The sequence below is a fragment of the Nuphar pumila genome, chromosome 8 (assembly GCF_984573655.1).
Source record: "Nuphar pumila chromosome 8, dmNupPumi1.hap1.1, whole genome shotgun sequence".
NCBI lineage: Eukaryota > Viridiplantae > Streptophyta > Magnoliopsida > Nymphaeales > Nymphaeaceae > Nuphar > Nuphar pumila.
Window position 1 is genome coordinate 32185473 of NC_143256.1, and position 18512 is coordinate 32203984.

At 40.1% G+C, this 18512-nt stretch overlaps 1 protein-coding gene across 2 annotated transcripts in view; it reads left to right on the forward strand.

Moving 5' to 3' along the window:
• Positions 1-3920: 3920 nt before the first annotated feature.
• The window catches only part of LOC149829884 (integrin-linked protein kinase 1-like), a 106437-nt gene continuing 91845 nt past the window's right edge, over positions 3921-18512 (forward strand). For both annotated transcript variants that reach the window (XR_016433759.1, XM_090016134.1), the window contains exons 1-4: positions 3921-4173; positions 4398-4828; positions 5504-5578; positions 5691-5795. Coding sequence is in view for 1 of the 2 variants with exons in the window: in XM_090016134.1 (XP_089872260.1) it covers positions 4406-4828; positions 5504-5578; positions 5691-5795 (603 nt within the window). In the remaining variant the exon portion in view is untranslated. The remainder of the gene's footprint in view (positions 4174-4397; positions 4829-5503; positions 5579-5690; positions 5796-18512) is intronic.

Here is an 18512-nt window from a genome sequence, read left to right on the forward strand (position 1 = left end):
AAAATGGCAACATTTGGGTTCGCATGGTAGCATAATAAAATACTAATTAATTAAATATTAGGGTGTAAGCTGGCTGGATACAGGAAGCATTAAGGACGAGTCAAAGAACACCAATCTTTGGTTGAGAAAAAGACACGTTTCTTCCTCTTGTGATGATAATGTCACTCTGACGTTGTCCACATGGTGAGCCTCGAGGGTGGTGGACCGGTGGTCTCTTACGTCTCCCAAATACCCCCCCCCCCCCCCCCCCCCCCACACACACACACACACACACACACACACGTGAAAAGATCATGTGCAATCATATTGCACAAAAATTTGTGCGTTAAGCACCTGACCCTCCATCTTGGTAACGTGATGGGGTGGCTTTAGACCTCCACCGCTGCCCTGTCTAAGATTTATCGTCTTCGTCTCCATCCGGGCCCTACATCTCACCAAATTTATCGTCCTTATCTTCTATCGTTGTGTTTGATAGAAGGAGGAGGAGAGACTGAGTTGTTGCACAAAGCAACATGATGAGCATCGACCGCAACGATTAGAAGGAGAGAAAGGAAAACCGAAGAAGCCCAAAGGGTGGTTGTAGGTTTAAGATTAGAAATTTAGTTAGAGGAATATATATAAGAGTTTTATGTAATTTTATTAAATAACTAAAAAGTATTTTAGTTATTTTAATAACGGGGATCAGGGACAAAACAAGGCGGGGTGAGGAAAAATGTAAGTCCATCTCTGCACCAGTATTTATTTTCACCTTCATTCTCGGTTCATTCCTCGTATCATGTTCTTCATGTTTTCCATCCCCGCCCCAAATGGGTTGGTTGAGACAGATCCCTGCTTCCTTGGGGTCCACTGTCATCCCTATATGCTTTACATTTTTTTTATTGAACTACCCTTTTGAGGTGCAATTTTTTTTTTATTTTCATATAAAGCAAATTTTATGTCGTCTATATTTTTTGTTTTGTTAGATTTCAATTGGACAAATAAATCAGGAACCATGTTCATCTAGCTAGGTTGGCAAGTGAAAATCGATGGGATGTCGCGAGTTCAAAATCCATGAACGTCAAAGTGTGTGAGGTCAATGATCAACATTTCTCCCCCTTGGCCTGTTCCCCACCTCCACCCACCAAGCTAGGATCAGGTGCCATCACATGGGCCCAAAAGCCGATGGAGGGCGTCCAGGTGCAAACACACACTCAAAGTGTGATCGTGGCTCCATCCAACTTCGAGTCCGGATCGGTTCGCTAACACTCGGACCCAAAGAGCCCTACGTGGCCATTCGCCTCGAACCAATCAGAGGAGAGGGTGGTGTATGTTCTCCCCCGATGATTCATTGAATCCCACGTCTGTGTTCGGGGGTCTGAATGAGCACTGCGTATACAAGCACATGGGCTCATATTCCCGTGTATGTTGACATCACTTAGCATTGGAGTCTGGTGTGGTTGCAAAGACTTAAGTACCCTTTCTTGCTATTCTTCTCATAAAGCGATGGTTTGAGAAAATAACAAAAATGCTCTTCATTCAAAAAAGAAAAAACAAACAGTTCAAAAAAAGGATAAACATGTCCTCCATCCAGAAAGTTGAGGATGATGTTGACTCTTCAAAGTCTACACAGCGAAACGAATCTTAATCGTTTCGTCGATGGTGATCCGACGAAACGATGGTGAGCCGATGATCTGATGGTGAGTCGATGATCCGATGGTCATCCGACGAAACAAACCTGAGCCATCATAAATGTTTGTTTGAACTTTTCATCGTCATCTTCTTCTTCTTCCTTCTCCGTAAAACACTGTAAAACCCTCTATCTCTCTCTAAAGAAGAAATCAAGAGAGACAAAGAGTTCCCCCTAGAGAAGGCCATGAACATCAACCCTCTCACTCTCTATCTCTACTTCTGTGCACATCCAACAGACGATCCTACATTGCTCCATCAAACACCGACTCACCTGCACACTAACTGTAGCATCATTCAACTTGATGAGTTGTGGAGCCTCATTCATAGTTTTTGCCCTTACAGGAGAGGGTTTGTGGGCTCCTCCCAGCGTGGGTAACATCATTCAACTTGATGAGTTGTGGAGTCTGATTTAGAGTTTTTGCCCTTATAAGAGGAGGGTTCGGGGGCTCCCCCTCGTCGCGGATCCCGCTGCGCGGTCAGCAGGCGGGGGTTGGGGGGGCAACGCCCCCCGGACCAAATTTTTTTGGGGTCTTCCAACAACAATGATAGTATTATCGGGCTTTCCTACATCGATTTATAGTATTTTCGGGTCTCCAACGAGCCCCACAACGATTTATAGTGTTAACCGGCTTTTCAACAACGATTTGTAGTGTCTTCCGCAAATCACTATAGCGATTTATAGTGTTTTTGGGTCTCCAACGAGCCCCACAACGATTTATAGTGTTGTTGGATCTCACTATAGCGATTTGTAGTGTCTTCCGCAAATCACTATAGCGATTTGTAGTGTTATTCAGTAAGCAAATCGTTGTAAATTGCTACCCGAATTAAGACCAACTTGTGAGAGCCATATCTCCCTAATCGAAGGCCATATTCCAAATCCGTAAAAAATGGTGTCTTCGTTATTAAGTCTAGTTTATTCTTGTAAATTTTCAGCGATTTCTATTGTTATTTTATTCCCCATTTTAACTAAAAACCATACCCCTATTATTCTGTGTTATTTGAGTTGCACAACATCATTCTCGCTTGACATCCATATCTTGATTCTGACATGCTTCTTGTTGGATTTTCTATTGATTTCTTTCAACCTTGCTTGGAACAAACACATGTCTTTCTCATCACGACACCATATGCATTTTTTGACCACGACACCCGGGACCCGTGCCGGGAGAGCCCCCGGACCCACTTCCTGTAAGGGCAAAAACTCTAAATCAGGCTCCACAACGAATCAAGTTGAACGACGCTACCCACGCTGGGAGGAGCCCCCAAACCCCTATCCTATAAGGGAAAAAACTCTGAATCAGGCTCCACAACGAATCAAGTTGAATAATGCTATCCACGCTGGGAGGAACCCCCAAACCCTCCTTCTATAAGGGCAAAAACTCTGAATCAAGCTTCGTAACTCATCAAGTTGAATGATGCTACCCACGCTGGAAGGAGCCCTCAGACCCCCGTTCTGTAAGAGTAAAAACTCTGAATCAGACTCCACAACTCTTCAAGTTGAATGATGCTACCCACGCTGGGAGGAGCCTCCATACCCCTCTCCTATAAAGGTAAAAACTTTGAATTGGGATCTACAACTTATTTAGTTGAATGATGCTACCCACGCTGGGAGGAGCCCCCAAACCCTTCTCCTGTAAGGGTAAAAACTCTGAATCAGGCTCCACAACAGTCAATGTGCAGGTCAGTCGGTGCTTGATGGAGCAATGTAGGATCTTCTGCTGGATGTGCATAGAAGCAGAAAGAGAAGAGAGAGTGAGAGTGAGAGAGTTGATGTTCATGGCCTCCTCCAAAAGAGATTTCTTTCTCGGATAATCCTGCAGTGCAGAGACTGAGTCTTAAATAATCATTTTCGGGGCACTTAAGTCTTTACAACTACTCCTTTTCTAGAATCGTCATTTTTTTTTGGCACCAACGAAGGAGAAAGTACTTAAGTCTTTGCAATCGCATCAAGCTCCAATGCTAATTAATGCTGACAAACATGAGGATACGAGACACACATGCTTAAATAAGTGGGTCTTATTGAGACCCCCCAACACAACATGTAACTAACCCCTCTCCTTAGGGGAGAGAGAAAACATATAACCTGCTTCCGATATTCAGAGGCCGCCCGTACACTGCACGGACTCTTCCCAATATTGCGGGCCTGCTTAGGACCCGGGCACCCTATAAAATATAAAATGGGGCCTTCGGGGCGGGCAATCGTTCCCGCAAGAGCCGCGCTCCCTCTTCTTCTCTTCGCGTGTCCTCTCCTTAGGCCTCGGCGTCTCTCCTCTCCTTAGGCCTCTTCTCCTCCCCCCAGGGATCAGAGGCTCTCCGGAAAGCCCTAACGCCGCTCGTGTTCCTTTGCCCAAACGCCGGAGGCCTGATCCCGATCGGGAAAGCCCCCAATTCCGTTCCGAGGTCTCGCTTTCGTTCTCGCTCTGCTGTCTCCGCTAGACCCCCCTCATTCAACGGCTTTGTTTGCGAGGGATTTGAATTTGGCACCTCGGTATAAAACGAGTTCAGGTTGCAATATCCTGCTCAACCGGATAGCTTCTTCAATCGTTCTTCTTTCTCGCCGTGCCCCTCCTAAGCCGATCCTCTCTTGTTTTCTATTAATGGACATGTCTTCACGAACCTGAATTTTCTAAAATGTGGAATAAACATCTTTCTTACTCTTGCATATTCAGACTGGTGAATATGTAGATTGCAGTATCTTTATTTGAAGAGTGTGGGGTTTCCATTTACAGATCCGGGAATGGAAATTGCTGCACAGTTGAAGCGAGGTATCTCGCGCCAACTTTCAACCGGATCATTGAGGGCTCGAAGCATGAGAGCTTTCAGTTTCAGGCGACAGTCTTCTTTAGATCCGAAGAGGAATGCGTTGAAGTTCAGCTTTGGACGGCAGTCATCGTTGGACCCGAACAAGCGAAACATACTTGAGGAGAAGTTGACAGTGCCAGAGAACTTGGATTCGACAATTCAGTTGCTTTTCTTGGCTTGTAAAGGAGATGAAAAGGGTGTGGAAGAATTGTTGAATGAAGGGGTGGATGTTAACAGCATTGATTTGGATGGTAGGACGGCTCTTCATATTGCTGCCTGTGAAGGTCATGTTAATGTTGTGAAGCTTCTGCTGAGCCGGAGGGCCAATATTGATGCCCGTGATAGGTGGGGTAGTACGGTAAGTAGTGGGGTAACTTGTTCCGTTTTAGTTTCCTTCTTCTTCCATGTTTTTCTTTTCAAAGCAGTCTGAAAGTTTCTACTTGGTATTTTGGATCCAAGTTCTGCTAATATATGCATCTCCGATAGGCCTATTAGCAATCTTCCATGTTTTTCCAGGAATACTTTTCATATTCTTATGGGATTCTAATTGACCAAAAACTTTTGTGTTTGATACGTTAAACCATCAGCCACGAGGGGCAATTCCTGTGAAATATACCCGAAATTTTCTTCCGATTGTTTTGAATTCCACTGTTCTCTCCTAAATATTAATTTATCTTTGAAAATTTTGAAGAATTTCCATCTTTCCTTTTCTTTTAGCTTTCACATATATTCTTTTGAAAAATATCCATAAAATGAAACAAATTCAACTTCTTGATCGGAAATTTCTTGAGAAAATTTGCTTTTGTGGTGTTAAATTTGGAAGTTCTCGACGACAAGATGTTGTCCATTCAATTGGAGAAATCATCCCATGGTCCTCTGTGAACAGACAAAATGTTATAGAGTTGAACATCATGCATTTTTCATGTTTGGCTGCTGATAGTTTGCCACAGACATATATGCCGACAGAATCATATGATTCAAGCGTTCTTATGTTTCCATACGCCCCCAGTGATGATGGCATATGTGGTGGCAGGCTGCTATTGATTCTAAATACTATGGAAATGTAGAGGTCTACAACATTCTGAAGGCTCGTGGAGCTAAAGTTCCTGTATGTATGATTCTATTACCACTTTTAGTTTAATATGTTAGGCTTATTTGTACGATGCCTAGTTTTAATTTTTTTCAAGAATCATAATGTTTGATTAACCGTGAATTATCAGAAAACCAGGAAAACACCTATGGCAGTATCTAATCCTCATGAGGTTCCAGAGTATGAACTCAATCCAGCAGATGTTCAGTTTCGGCGGGGAGACGAGATATCAAAGGCATGCCTTGTTATTTAGATTTCAGCATTTTTGTTTGTTGATTGCTTAGTATGAATGACATTGGTAAAACCACTATTTTATGTCTATTATAGAGGGAAAATATGGACTGAAAAACATTTTTTGAGTTATCGATGGTGAGCAACCCAAACATTTATTTGCCAAATGTTTTGTTCATGTTATTTGATTCATCAAATGCTGCATGTGAAGTTGTGGCAAAAGTGGTTGGGAAAAGCCTCTATCAACACCATGCGAATGGTTTGAGAAAAAAGTTGAACTATATCCTAGGTAGAAATATGAAGACGCTCTGAACTTGTGTCAATCTGGAGGCCTCCAATAAGTTTCTTAAGAGAACTCAATTGATGACTTTGTGAGATAGCAGCAACATACCGACACCCACACAGTGAGCTTATTCTTAGTTTTCTCTTCCTTGAAGTATTAACTGTTGCAATTATCTGTACTCATTTTTCAGAGCCAACTTGAAATAACATTTTGCTATGAAAAGTAATTAAAAATAGTTTTTTTCTAAGTTTTTTGTAGGTTCTTCCATGAAAGATCATGACTTGTTAAGAAAGTTCCAGTGAACCTTTTAACTAACATTTTAGGAAGAAACAAACTAGTTCTTCCATGCTTGTTTTGCCATTCAAATTTCAGAAGCAAGAACACCATCCATGCTTTGAATATTAGTGAATGAGAGGTGCCATGAATAGTGATAGAACCTGACTCCTAGAGGATCAGTTCTATCGGTTAGGACCTAGTGGAGCGCAGATCCAAGCTCATGAAGGAACAGGGCCTTGCGGGTTTGAAAAATGAGGTGGATGGCGATGACATGACTGGAAGGAAGAAATACGTTCCCGACTGGCCGGCGATGAGCGGGAACGGGTGAACGGGTGAGGGGGCAAAATCTTTCCCTCAGTGAGCAGTCACACACACGAACCGTGAACCAAATTTAGAGGTATAACTTAATAAATTTCATTGAAGAAAAACTAAATTATAGAAACATATTTATCGTATACAAAAGGAGAAGAAGATAAGCTATGAATAAGCTACAAAAAAATACTCACACCCAGTGTTGTGAAAAGCGTTGAGGCATAGCGAGGCGTTCCACCAAAATCTGAGGCGAGGCGTAAGCCTCGTGGCGCAAAGCGTAAGCCTCAATTTTTTTTAAACTTAAAAAAATTATAAAATTATCTAAAATTATAAATAAATAAGAAATGCTTTGTTGATGAAGCAACAACCAACAAGAAATAAAAAATCTCAAAAAAATATGAAAAAAATATGAGATTAACATGTAAAAATAACATTAATGCAACAACTTGATCTATGTAAGTATCTAAGAAATAAAATATGAGCATTCATTGAATAAAAAATTAACATTAACAACAAAATACATATTAGCATTAACATATAAATGGCCATAGCTCTATGATATGAATTAGGGCCTAGGCTCTTCTTGTGTCTCGTCATCATCAATATCTAAGTCCTCAATGTTATCATATGAGGAATCCATATAAATAAGTTCTCCTTCATCTTCATTCTCTGACTCTTCATCATCTACACTTTCTTCCTCCACGTCTTCGGTAACTTCTTTTTCTTTTCTTTTTCCTTCAATAAAAAATCATGTATTAAATACTTATGTTATGTAATTACAAAAATACATTTATATTCATAGCAAGGTAAAAGGAATATAGCTTTACCTCGATCTCTTGAAGACCTGGCTTGCCTAGAACCACTTTGTGAATCATGAGGTGAAGTGACTTTTTCAATAGGCACATGCTCAATAGCATTTATGTCGAAGTTCGGATCCAACCATGAATCCTCCAACCAATTGGGATCACTAGGCAATAGTGGATATTCCTTCTCCACAATCCACTTATCATCTGAGTCTATATGATCTAGACATATAGGGTCTTTGGCAGCCCTCCTCCTCCTCATATTTCTCTCTCTTAATTTCATATTGTACATTACAAAAACCAATGCATTCATCTTCTCTTTTTCAAGTCTATTCCTTCGTTTTGTATGCACCTATAATTTCAAATCATTGATAATCAATTATAAGATAATTAAACTTATAAAAATGTATTTCAAAAATAAAATACAAAGTCACAAACCAATGAAAAACTACTCCAATTACTCCAAGTCACAAACTTATAACAGGTTTATGTTGTTACAGTTAAATTTTTAGGATTTTTGATTATGGTACCTAGCTTATGGGATTTTTGGAAGTAGTTGGTCGGAAACTGGTCTGGATCTAGTTGCAGTTTCTGACAGGGTTAGGTAAAATAACGATATCTACAAATCGGGATCTGATTTTTCCGATCTATAAATTGGGTTAAATTTAAGACAACTATTGCTAACTAGGGTAATTTTTTAGGGATTTTTAGGGTTGTCAAATCACCAAGATGATTTTTTGAAAACCGGACTTATATTCCGGCCTCTACCGATCCTTCCTGAGAACAAGCAAAAATTTGGTCTGACTTCTGGAAGTCGTCTCGGGGTTACTAGATGTCAGATTCTAATGATTCAAAATTTAATTTAAAAGTTTGAGAATCGAAGAAATGTACAGGTACCGAAATGTGGCACAAAAATTGAGAAGGTTGTACAAACATCGAAATCACTGCACGAAAACCGAGAAGGGCGTGGGCCCTTGCTGCATTGCTCAGTGCAGTCCGATTGGTGGGTGTGGCTTCCTGGGAACGTCTGCTCTGATACCACATGATAGAACCCGACTCCCAGAGGATCAGTTCTATCGGTCCGTATAACGCCCCAAAAACTTAAACCAGAAACACTGGGATTTTTTTTTTACAGCAGAATCATTTTATAACTCATGGTTAAATGAATGAAGCGATACAGGTAAAAAGATCTTCAGCCAATCGACACATTTTTTATTTCACTTTAGTTCATGAACTTTACAAAAGTATATTTATAAAGAACGAATCCCTGATGGTATATCAGTTACAAGTTGGCCAGGGAACCAGTAGATCAAACAGATGTCGAAACCTCTCCTGTAACCGCTTGTGGTGACTACTCAGGACCTGAAAATGTTAAAATAGAATAGGAATTAGACTACCACGTCTAAGCAGGAATTCTGTACTGATAGTGCAAGTATATCGTGAATCGAGTGTGTGGTATGAGTGTCATGGTTGAGTTTTAGTGCGTATCAAGACAGGTAAACACTATATAACAAAGATCTAAATTCATGTACATGAGCAGGTTAGCAGTTATATAACAATAACAACTATGCCACACTAATAAGCATGTGAGGTATGCCACAATCAATGTATTAACATGTACACTTTCAGATAACAATTTAATTACCTCGCATTCACCAAGTTAAGAATTTCACTAATTTACAAGTTAATAGTAAAAAGCATCTGAAATACAACTTACATATATCTCTCTAGTGTCTCCACTAGTCTTGACACCTAACTCTTCTGAATGATGTTTAATTATCTTATCCCGTGGGTACACACGGGCACAGGTGACCATCTCAGAAGAGAATGTTCGGGGGTATATTATTATTGGTAATTTTATTAACCCGAACATTCTAACAGAGACTGAATCCCCAAGGGAGCGACCAATAGCCGAGAGAATCTCTCAAGGGCTCAACTCAAATCAGGATGCATGCCTAACTTCTGCAGAAGACGTTAGACTACCACCTAGGACACATACGTAGTCCTGGTCCCTAACTCCGAGGATGGGGACCCACGAGCCACTTCACGCTCGACACCAAACACAAGTCCTCGAAGTCTTGTACCACCCATCCTCTCCAAGGTAGGTCTCAACTGAGTAATTGGGTTTCATTAATTTAGTTATTTTCCCAAAGTTTAGAACATTTCCATAACTTCTAATCATTGCCATAACATTAACCCATTCTTAGTAATACACACACACTCAAACATGAAGACCCAATTTCCTTGTCATGTGATATGCTCATTGTTCACCATATACTAAACATGAGTACCTATCATATGTATCCATCTGATCAATGTGACCCAATTGCTTTGTTAACAGAAGTATCATGTACCTTGAGAGTTTGTTCTAACAAATTTGTTTCTAACTAGATATCTTTTCAAAAATAACAATTAAGCTACTCTGAAATTTATAGTAAACTACTTTGTGGTGACACTTGTTCAATATAGAATGCAGTTGAACACTGAATTAGTTCAGAAATATAACATTTCATACATAGGGGTGCAGTAGCGTATCAAACAAATTTCCAAATAAAACAGATAGCACAATTGGCAAGGGTTACTTCTTCAGCCAAATTTAATAATCAATCATAAACCATTTAAGATGAGAAGTAATAATGGCTCCAAATGTACCAATATGCAGGTCACTCATGGAATGACATGATTCACTACCTACGGCTAAGATAAACTGACAGAATTAGCCACTAATGGATAGGAAAAGAAACTCATTCTGGAACTACCCTTGTATGTCAATAGGGAATCAACATCTTCAGCAAATCAAAAATAAAGGATTCAATACAATCATGCATAGAACAAAAATGCCAGAACAATATCAAACAGTCTGTGTTAGCATGATGCCCATACAACAGGTCAATCAAGAAGGTTGCTGGTGCAGTTTATAATATATATAAATATATATACCTTTCACAAAGCCCTGCCGATATTTAAAACTATCATTACTTTTGGATTCTCAAGAACAACAGATGAAACGAAAGGAAAAAAAATACATATATAGTGGCTTATTAATACCACTGGTTACTCATTTGAAGTTAACTGAACAATGCAACTTAACAATTATAGATTAGGATCAGATGCAAGAAAATGCTATTTACCACAAATCAACCATGAGCAAGAAAATCAGTCTGACAGATAAAAGAAAAACAAATCCTAATAAGAAAGTGAATAAGATCCAACCGAATGCCCAAAATGTTATAAATTAAAGATTTAAGGCTTAGTCAGTCAACCCCTTTTTAATTTTTTTCTTTGATCGCACCAAGAAAGGTAAACAAGAATCGGCACCCCCAATCCAATTTGATTTGGGGATTAGGTATTGCCGTGTTAGGGTAAATCAAGAAGACCTCCAAATCGATTCGATTTGGGGATTTCTTGTTTAGGGCTAGGCACGAAACCATATTCCCCCTCCAACTACTATCTTTACCCTTATAGGAAACCCCAAGCCACAGCGTTGGAATTTCCAACAACCAAGAACAGCTTGGCAAGCTCATACGTGCCCACTAAATTGGGGTTTCCCTGGACCGACCCAACCCCAACTCGATTCAATCCATACCCAACACAATCAGGGATAGAAATCCTACCTTTCTTTTCCTGCGATGGATGAAGAAGAACAAGGCTGACGACCGAGCTCAGGTACCTCCAAGATCGCGTTTCTTGCTGCTCTCTGATGCTGTAAAGGAACGAGGAATGAGAGGCAAGAGGTGGGAAAAAAATACGGAAGGAGAGGTGCATGAGAGCTCAACCCTCTCCACCTACCTCCTTTATATCGGCGACCCTCCCCTCGTCTCCGATGCCCCTTGGAGAATCGGTTACCAGACTGTAACCCCTCCCCTCCCCCGATCTCTGTTATATGCACCCTTAGGCAAGAATCGTGCCCTAGGCACAATTCTTATGCTCAAATTTTCATTAAAAGGGGAACGGGTCCGGGTCCGAACCCGATAACCCACAGTACCGGATCTACTCCAAAGTGGATCCGGGTGTATAATAGGTTATGAACCCATTCAAACCGATAAATTCTTAAGTGGATCCATTTGGGTCCACAATGAATTCGACCCAACTCATACTATTCGTACCTTATTGCCTATTCCATTTGGATCCATTGAAGGGACCCAAGACCCAAATCTCTCTATTTTTCGGAGTTATTACATCCTTACCCCCTAAAAAAAGAATTTCGTCCCCGAAATTTACCTGGAAAAAAAACTGAAACTTTAGTCGAACAGATTGGGATACTTCTCCTTCATACTAGCTTCAGGCTCCCACGTGCTTTCCTCTATACCATGATGTTGCCACCTCACCTTAACAAAAGGAATGACTTTAGATCGTAAGGCTCGCTCGCTTCTTTTCAGTATTTCCACCGGCTTTTCGTTCATTGTCAGGTCTTCCTTTATATTCACATCCTCATACTGAATGACATGAGACGGATCATGTAGATATTTTCGCAACATTAAAACATGAAACACATTATGTATTTGCATATACTGGGGAGGTAAAGTGACTCGATATGCTGTTTCTCCAATCCGTTCCAGAATCTCGAAGGGTCCCACATATCTCGGACTTAATTTTCCCTTCTTACCAAATCGAAACACACTTTTTGTGGGCGATATTTTCACACAAACCTGATCTCCCACACCAAAAGTAAGTTCTCGACGCCTCTGATCAGCATAACTCTTTTGACGACTCTGAGCGGATGTTAATCTATCTCGAATCATTTTGACCTGCTGAGTATAATGTTGTATTACGATTGGTGGTTCTAAAGAACGCTCACCCACTGCATCCCAATAAATCAGTGATCTGCAAGGCCTTCCATACAAAGCTTCAAAAGGAGCCATATCAATACTTGCATGGTAACTATTATTGTAAGCATACTCAGCCAAAACCACATGCCTATCCCATTCGCCCTTCCAATCCAGCATACATGCTCGCAACATGTCTTCGAGCGTTTGAATAGTCCTTTCTGATTGACCATCGGTTTGGGAATGAAAGGCAGTACTCAGCTTCAACTTGGTACCCAAAGCCTGTTGTAACTGACTCCAAAACCGAGAAGTGAACCTTGAGTCACGATCCAATATGATTGATACAGGTACCCCATGTAACCGAACAACCTCTCGAATATATAGATCTGCTAGACTCTCCAAAGATTGGGCGATCCTTATGGGTAGAAAATGAGTTGATTTTGTAAGTCGGTTCACTATTACCCAAATAGCATCATGTTGTTTTCGTGTTTTGGGCAAACCCACCACAAAATCTATAGTGATCTCTTCCCACTTCCATTGAGGAATCTCCAGTTGCTGCATCATTCCTCCAGGTTTCTGATGTTCCATCTTGACCTGCTGACAAGTCAGACACTTTAAGACATAACTTGCAACCTCACGTTTCATACCATTCCACCAATACCCTCTTTGTAAATCTTTAAACATTTTCGTACTCCCAGGGTGTATGGTGTACTTAGTTTTATGTGCTTCTTCTAACAGTTTTTCTTTCAACTCGAGATTGCTAGGAACCCAAAGTCGCTTTTTCATCCAAATACTTTCATCCTCTTTCAAGGTAAATTGTGAGTTTCCTTGTTGAGCTAATAATCTAAACTTCTTGTATTGTGGATCCTCCTTCTGACCATCAATAATTCTAGTAAGGATCTCAAGAAGAACCACTAGATTTGATAATCTGATGTTTCCTTTATCGCCCTCACAAGGCTTCCATTCAATAAATGCCTTGATTAAGTTCCACTGTTTACTCACTAAACTGGACAGTGTACCCTTGGTTTTGCGACTTAAAGAGTCAGCTACAACATTTGCTCTTCCAGGATGATAGGAAATTGAAAAATCATAATCTTTTATAAATTCCAACCATCGCCGTTGCCGCATGTTTAACTCTTTCTGAGAAAAGAGATATTTAAGACTTTTATGATCTGTGAATACTTCAAATGTCTCCCCGTACAAGTAATGTCACCACATCTTTAAGGCAAAAACCACTGCTGCTAACTCAAGATCATGAGTTGGATAATTACGCTCATGGTTCTTAAGTTGGCGAGAATCGTAAGCTATTACCTTCCCATGCTGCATCAGAACGCATCTCAATCCTGTTCCTGACGCATCAGAGTAGACTACAAAACCACCATGGCCTGTTGGTAACACTAAAACTGGAGCAGTTGTAAGTTTCTTCTTTAGTATCTGAAAACTCTCCTCACATTCATCCGTCCATTCAAATTTAATTCCTTTCCTTAGTAACTTGGTTATAGGCATAGCAATCCGTGAAAAATCCTGAATGAATCTTCTATAGTAACCAGCCAGACCAAGAAAACTTCTAATGTCACCGACATTCTTTGGTTGACTCCAACTCAATATAGCCTCAACCTTCATCGGGTCCACTGATACACCATCACGGGATATAACATGACCTAAAAACATTACCTTCTCCGGCCAAAATTCGCATTTAGAAAATTTCGCAAACAATTTATGTTTTCTGAGAGTCTCCAACACTATTCTAAGATGATCTTTGTGTTGCTTTGTAGTCTTCGAATATATAAGAATGTCATCAATCAAGATGATCACAAAAGTATCTAGATAAGCGCAAAATAGCCTATTCATCATCTCTATAAATGCCGCAGGAGCATTCATAAGTCCGAAAGGCATTACTACAAATTCGTAGTCACCATACCTAGTCCAGAAAGCTGTCTTTGGAATATCTTCACTCCTAATCCGCAGTTGATGATATTCAGATCTGAGGTCAATCTTAGAAAATACCTTAGCTTTCTGCAATTGATCGAACAAATCCTCGATACGTAGTAGTGGATATTTGTTTTTAATTGTAGCCTGATTCAACAAACGATAGTCTATACAAAGTCTCATGGAACCATCTTTCTTTTTCACGAAAAGAACTAGCGCCCCCCAGGGTGATACACTTGGTCTGATAAAACCCTGTTGCATTAATTCTTGGAGTTGCTTCTTCAGTTCCTCTAACTCTGCCAGAGCCATGCGATATGGTGCTTTCAAAATGGGTGCAATCCCAGGCACCAACTCAATTTTAAAATCTACCTCACGTCGTGGAGGTAATCCCGACAATTCATCCGGAAATACATATGGAAATTCACGTACCACTTCCAGTTCTTCTAAAGGAATGAATTTTGATTCACAAGAAAGTATATTCACCAAAAATGCTCCGCATCCATGCCTTAAATACTTTTGAACCTTTAATACCGATATAGTTTTGGAGGTTGCCACCCGTCGTGAGAATCAGAACTCAACCTTTGGATGCCCTGGTATGTTCAAAATTACCTTCCCTTGGCGACATAAAATCTCAGCATAATGCTCAAATAACCAGTCCATTCCCAGTATAACATCAAATCCGTCATATCGAGAATGATTAAGTCAACATTAAAAGTTTGTCCTTCTAACACAATAGCTACCTCAGGAATGAAATTTATGTATATGGAGTTATATCCTATAGGGTTGCACACATCCAAAGCATATTTTAGAGTTTCAGTATGTGCACCTAAATGTTTTGCAAACTCAATAGAGATGAATGAATGTGTGGCACCACAATCAAACAATACTAGTGCAGCATGACCACCGACCATTACTGTACCTTGCACCAATTCCGTGTTATCGACTTCTTCCGCAGTAGTAGCGTAAACCCGTCTTGGTACCCGCTTTTGCACATTCGATGGAGGAGTAGGTTGTGCTGGTGGAGGTTGTTGCGGTGCAGCCTCAACTTGTCTCTTTTGCATGTCAGCGGTCTTCTTACGGCACTGCCGAATATAGTGGCCCATTTTGCCACAGTATAAACATGCGCCGGTGTCCCGAGGACAAGGTTGCCCATTATGAGATCGGTTGCACTTGGAGCATGCTTTGTTTTGTCCCTGCTGTGGTGGAGGACGTTCTCCACCCGAGATGTGTTGCTTCTTTTGTGGTGACTGATATTTCTTGCCACCAGTTTGCTGTTGTGTGGAAACTCCTCTTTTGCCTGACATGCCACCCTGATCCTTTCAAAATCGCTCCAATTCCTCGTTCAAGGTCGTGGCTGCTTCAATGGCCGAGGCAAAAGTGGATGGCATGCTAGTCATTACTTTTACTCGCAACCCGTCTTTAAGACCACGAACGTACTTAGTTGCCCGTGCTTTGTCATTTCCGAACAGGTTTGGGTAATATTGCTCCAAACTGCGAAAACGAGTAGTATACTCTACCCGACTCATATTACCCTGAGTCAGTTCCAGGAACTCCTGCTGCTTCCTATCACGAGCATGTTGTGGAAAGTAGGTTTCCAGAAAGACTTTCTGAAATCCTTCCCAAGGTATAATGTCCATTTCTGCGAACTGAACCGTGCGAGTCGTATCCCACCATTTCTGTGCATCCCCGATCAATCGGTATGTACCAAAGTCAGTCAGTCTGTCGTATGGAACAGGCAGAACTCTAAAGGCTCTCTTAATCTCGGCAATCCAATTGTCGGCACATTCTGGATCGGCTTCCCCAGAGAATGATGGCGGATTTAGCTTCAAGAACTTTTCATATGTCACGATTCCTGGGTCATGACATGCACTCGTAGTAGCGACCATCTCTGTCTGGACCCGCACTTGCGCATCCAAGGTCTGCGCTAAGTTGTTAAGGGTATCAATCATAAAATCCCTTTGTTCTTGCCACTTGTCGGGCGAGTCAGAACAGTTTTGCTTTTGGCGATACATCTTTCAGAAGTCTAGCAAAAATAACAGTATATGCCAATCTTTACCAGAGTTGTACTCATCGGGCTACACTACGCATCATGCTCATAATACTAGCTAAAAATATATTCATAGATATATATACTCACAAAATGCTTGCAGGGAATGACTCGACCTCGATGCTTGATGTACTATTCCCGGCTCTGATACCATAACTGTAATGCCCCAAAAACTTAAACCAGAAACACTGAGATTTTTTTTACAGCAGAATCATTTTATAACTCATGGTTAAATGAATAGAGCGATACAGGTAAAAAGATCTTCAACCAATCGACACATTCTTTATTTCACTTTAGTTCATGAACTTTACAAAAGTATATTTACAAAGAACGAATCCCTGATGACATATCAGTTACAAGATGGCCAGCGAACCAGTAGATCAAACAGATGTCAAAACCTCTCTTGTAACCGCTTGTGGTGACTACTCAGGACCTGAAAATGTTAAAATAGAATAGGAATTAAACTACCACGTCTAAGCAGAAATTCTGTATTGATAGTGCAAGTATATCATGAATCGAGTGTGTGGTATGAGTGTCATGGTTGAGTTTTAGTGCGTATCAAGACATGTAAGCACTATATAACAAAGATCTAAATTCATATACATGAGCAAGTTAGCAATTATATAACAATAACAAATATGCCACACTAATAAGCAGGTGAGGTATGCCACAGTCAATGTATTAACATGTACACTTTCAGATAACAATTTAATTACCTCGCATTCACCAAGTTAAGAATTTTACTAATTTATAAGTTAATCGTAAAAAGCATCTGAAATACAACTTACATATATCTCTCTAGTGTCTCCACTAGTCTTGACACCTAACTCTTCTAAATGATGTTTAATTATCTTATCCCGTGGGTACACACGGGCACAGGTGACCATCTCAGAAGAGAACGTTCGGGGGTATATTATTATTGGTAATTTTATTAACCCGAACATTCTAACAGAGACTGAATCCCCAAGGGAGCGACCAATAGCCGAGAGAATCTCCCAAGGGTTCAACTCAAATCAGGATGCATCCCTAACTTCTGCAGAAGACGTGAGATTATCACCTAGGACACATAGGTAGTCCTGGTCCATAACTCCGAGGACGGGGACCCACGAGCCGCTTCACGCTCGACACCAAACACAAGTCCTCGAAGTCTTGTACCACCCACCCTCTCCAAGGTAGGTCTCAACTGAGTAATTGAGTTTCATTAATTTAGTTATTTTCCAGAAGTTTAGAACATTTCCATAACTTCTAATCATTGCCATAACATTAACCCATTCTTAGTAATACACACACACTCAAACATGGAGACCCAATTTCCTTGTCATGTGATATGCTAATTGTTCACCATATACTAAACATGAGTACCAATCATATGTATCTATCCGATCACTATGACCCAATTGCTTTGTTAACAGAAGTATCATGTACCTTGAGAGTTTGTTCTAACCAATTTGTTTCCAGCTAGATATCTTTTCAAAAATAACAATTAAGCTACTCTGAAATTTGTGGTAAACTACTTTGTGGTGACACTTGTTCAATATAGAATGCAGTTGAACACTGAATTAGTTCAGAAATATAACATTTCATACATAGGGGTGCAGTAGCGTATCAAACAAATTTCCAAATAAAACAGATAGCACAATTGGCAAGGGTTACTTCTTTAGCCAAATTTAATAATCAGTCATAAACCATTTAAGATGAGAAGTAATAATGGCTCCAAATGTACCAATATGCAAGTCACTCATGGACTGACATGATTCACTACCTACGGCTAAGATAAACTGACGAAATTAGCCACTAATGGATAGGAAAAGAAACTCATTCTGGAACTACCCTTGCATGTCAAGAGGGAATCAACATCTTCAACAAATAAAAAATAAAGGATTCAATACAATCATGCATAGAACAAAAAAGCCGGAACAGTATCAAACAGTCTGTGTTAGCATGATGCCCATACAACAAGTCAATCAAGAAGGTTGCTGGCGCAATTTATATATATATATATATATATATATATATATATATATATATATATATATATATATATATATATATACCTTTCACACAGCCCTGCCGATATTTAAAACTATCATTACTTTTGGATTCTCAAGAACAACAGATGAAACGAAAGGAAAAAAAATACATATATAGTGGCTTATCAATACCACTGGTTACTCATCTGAAGTTAACTGAACAATGCAACTTAACAATTATAGATTAGGATTAGATGCAAGAAAATGCTATTTACCACAAATCAACCATGAGCAAGAAAATCAGTCTGACAGATAAAAGAAAAACAAATCCTAAT